Source organism: Salmo trutta, chromosome 12 (assembly GCF_901001165.1).
Source record: "Salmo trutta chromosome 12, fSalTru1.1, whole genome shotgun sequence".
Classification (NCBI taxonomy): Eukaryota; Metazoa; Chordata; class Actinopteri; order Salmoniformes; family Salmonidae; genus Salmo; species Salmo trutta.
The window spans coordinates 87,715,170-87,718,236 of record NC_042968.1 but is presented as its reverse complement, the minus strand read 5'-3'; the positions used below and the strand labels follow the sequence as shown (position 1 = coordinate 87,718,236).

The window sequence follows — 3,067 nt, the reverse complement described above, 5'->3', positions numbered from 1 at the left end:
CAAAAAAGTGCTGTAATTTCGAAATGGTTCACCCAATGTGGATGAAATTAAAGATGACAGTCTGTACTTTAATCTCATAGTCAATGTTCGATTTCAAATCTTAACTTTAAGAGCATACAGCCAAAAATAATATAAAATGCTTATCGTGCCAATAATTAGGGAGGGCACTGTATGTGTCCGTCTCATAAACTGAGCTTGTCTCTGACAAGCAGGGCTCTGGCACTCTGTAGGCCTATTTGTGCTGTTGGTTTAAACACTTTGAAATCTAGTTTGATATGATTTGTTTAACCTTTCTATGGCTACTTGGCCTACAATGATTGGGAAAGACAACCAAGCTAATCAACAGGAGAACAGCAGAAAAACAACAATTAGTTAAATCCCTTACCACAAGGTGCTCTATGCTGGGTTTTACTCTCATTATCTAACAACCAAAAAACTGATAATTAGGCCTTGATATTTAGCTTAATTAAGTGGGTTTGTCATGCGTGGGTTGTTTTTGAAGACATACATATAGCTAATAACTCCATTATGTTGAATTCTCCAAGGATCAGTTAAAGTAAACTCTCACGTAAGATAATAACTTCCATTACTTGGAGAGTTGATTAGCCATTTTAATGACGTCTCTTGGGGACAGTTGGGGGCTTATAAACGTATAGTGGACAGAGCAGCAGAGATACAGCTGTTGGTGTTACTGCAGGTTTCAGGGACAGAGAGTCAGAGAGATAGAGAGATAGTCTCTCACACCACCTGAACCTGTGGTGGAACACAGCCAGCACAGAGACCAGGACCATCAACTCTACCACCTGAACCTGTGGTGGAACACAGCCAGCAGACCGACCTGGACCATCAACTCTACCACCTGAACCTGCCGTGGTGGAACACAGCCAGCAGACCGACCTGGACCATTACCTCTACCACCTGAACCTGTGGTGGAACACAGCCAGCAGACCGACCTGGACCATCACCTCTACCACCTGAACCTGTGGTGGAACACAGCCAGCAGACCGACCTGGATCATCAATACTACCTGAACCTACCGTGGTGGAACACAGCCAGCAGATCGACCTGGACCATCAACTCTACCACCTGAACCTGCCGTGGTGGAACACAGCCATCAGACCGACCTGGCCCATCAACTCTACCACCTGAACCTGTGGTGGAACACAGCCAACAGACCGACGTTGGACTATTAACTCCACAGTCAGCTGTGAATCATATCACTGTGCCCAGTAAGTAGACCTGGGCAATAGAATAGGAATATTTCATATTAAATAGGCTGAGGCTTTATAGTAGAATAGGACTATTCCACATTACATAGGGCTAGGCTATATAGAACAGGGCTATTCCACAGTAAGTAAGCCTGGGCTACATGGAAGGCCTGGGCTACAGAGAATAATAGGCCTATTCACTTGTGTTTGTAAAGTGTTGGTGCTGGTAGCTTAGTGGTCAGAGCATTGAGCGAGTAACCAAAAGGTTGCTTGATCAAATTCATGAGCTGACAAGGAAAAAAGCTGTTGTTCTGCCTCTGAACAAGGCAGTTAACCCACTGTTCCTTGGTAGGCTGTCATTGTAAATAATAATTTGTTCATAACTGACTTGCCTAGTTAAATAAAGGTTAAATAAAAAAAAAGTTTAATTAAGAATGCGGGATGTATCTGGTTGTTTTGTTTTTCATAGGGTACTTATGATCCACATATTGCTAAATCTCTCTCTCTCTCTGCCTCTCTTGTTCTCTCCTTTCAGGTTTTACGCATCAACGGAGCAAGCGTTTGTGTTTGTCTGTGCATGCATAGACCTGGAGCACAGGTGTGCGGAACCAGCTCAGCCATGACATTCCTCCGCAGGTTGCAATGGAACGACTCCTCCGTTCTAATCCACCCCCCAGGATTCTACATCATCGGCTTCACCTCCCTGCCCTTCGCCAACCTCTACTTCATCTTCCTTGCTTTCGTTTACGTGGTGTCGGTCATGTTCAACACATTTTTGATCTATATAATAACGCTGGATCTTCGCCTCCACAACCCCAAGTTTATGGCGGTTGGTAACCTTGCGGTGGTTGATCTGGTGCTGAATACTTGCATTATTCCCGGTATGCTAAAGGCGTTTCTTGCCAAGAACAATTTTGTGCCGTTTAATCTGTGTATGGTACAGATGTATGTGTATTATTCCTTCATAAGTATGGAATCGTTCTCCATCGCCGTGCTCGCCTATGACCGTATGATCGCCATATGTTTCCCTCTGAGGCACGGCTCCATCAACACCATGACGAGTATGTTGTGTATTCTTGGTGTCATCTGGTGCTTCTGTCTTGGTATACCGATATTCAGCACATCCATTATGACCAGGTTGTCCTACTGCGATTCCGTTAACGTCTACAGCTATTTCTGTGATTACGCACCAGTGTTTCGGCTGGCATGTAACGACAACAGCCTGCAATGGGCTGTGGCTTCAGTTCTGAGCCTGGTTATTCTCCTCGGCCCGCTGTCCTTCATCATTCTGTCATACATGAGTATTCTAATCGCTGTGTTCAGGATGAAAAGCGTTGAGAGTCGTGTGAAAGCGCTGGCCACCTGCACTGAGCACCTCATTCTAGTGGCGGTATTCTTCTTTCCGGTTCTGTCTATTTTCATGGTCGGGTTATTAGCGCGCATCAAACCAGACCCTGACCTGCGCGTACTGAGCCTGTCGCTGGCCTCGTGCATCCCACCCTGTCTCAACCCCATCGTCTACTCTCTGAAAACTAAAGAGATCAAGAGCAAAGTGCTCACCATGTTCAGGAGAATTAAAGTTCAAGTAGTTAAGGGTTGATCTTTACGCATAGGTTGCTACATAGGTTGCTACATAGGTTGCTACATAGGTTGCTACATAGGTTGCTACATAGGTTTCTACATAGGTTGCTACATTGTTTGCTACATAGGTTGCTACGTGTGTGAAGTTACCATCAAATCAAATGTATTGGGCTGTCCATATCAAGGGGTTGAAATGGGGGGACATGCATATAACTCATACAAAACTTATTTTGTCCTTTCGAAGTTTACATGTCAAGCACTTGGCGTATCATTGCTTA

The 3,067-nt window shown here is 44.7% G+C and overlaps 1 protein-coding gene across 1 annotated transcript; it reads left to right on the top strand.

The window, feature by feature from the left end:
- Nucleotides 1–1,827: 1,827 nt before the first annotated feature.
- On the top strand, nt 1,828–2,808 carry LOC115202786 (olfactory receptor 2AT4-like). Its single transcript, XM_029766816.1, has one exon. It carries the CDS (start codon nt 1,828–1,830, stop codon nt 2,806–2,808), a length of 981 nt encoding a protein of 326 aa, XP_029622676.1.
- Nucleotides 2,809–3,067: the final 259 nt, after the last annotated feature.

What these genes read in the sequence shown, in the direction of transcription:
- LOC115202786 (XM_029766816.1), top strand. Translation starts at nt 1,828, where the DNA reads ATGACATTCCTCCGCAGGTTGCAATGGAACGACTCCTCCGTTCTAATC.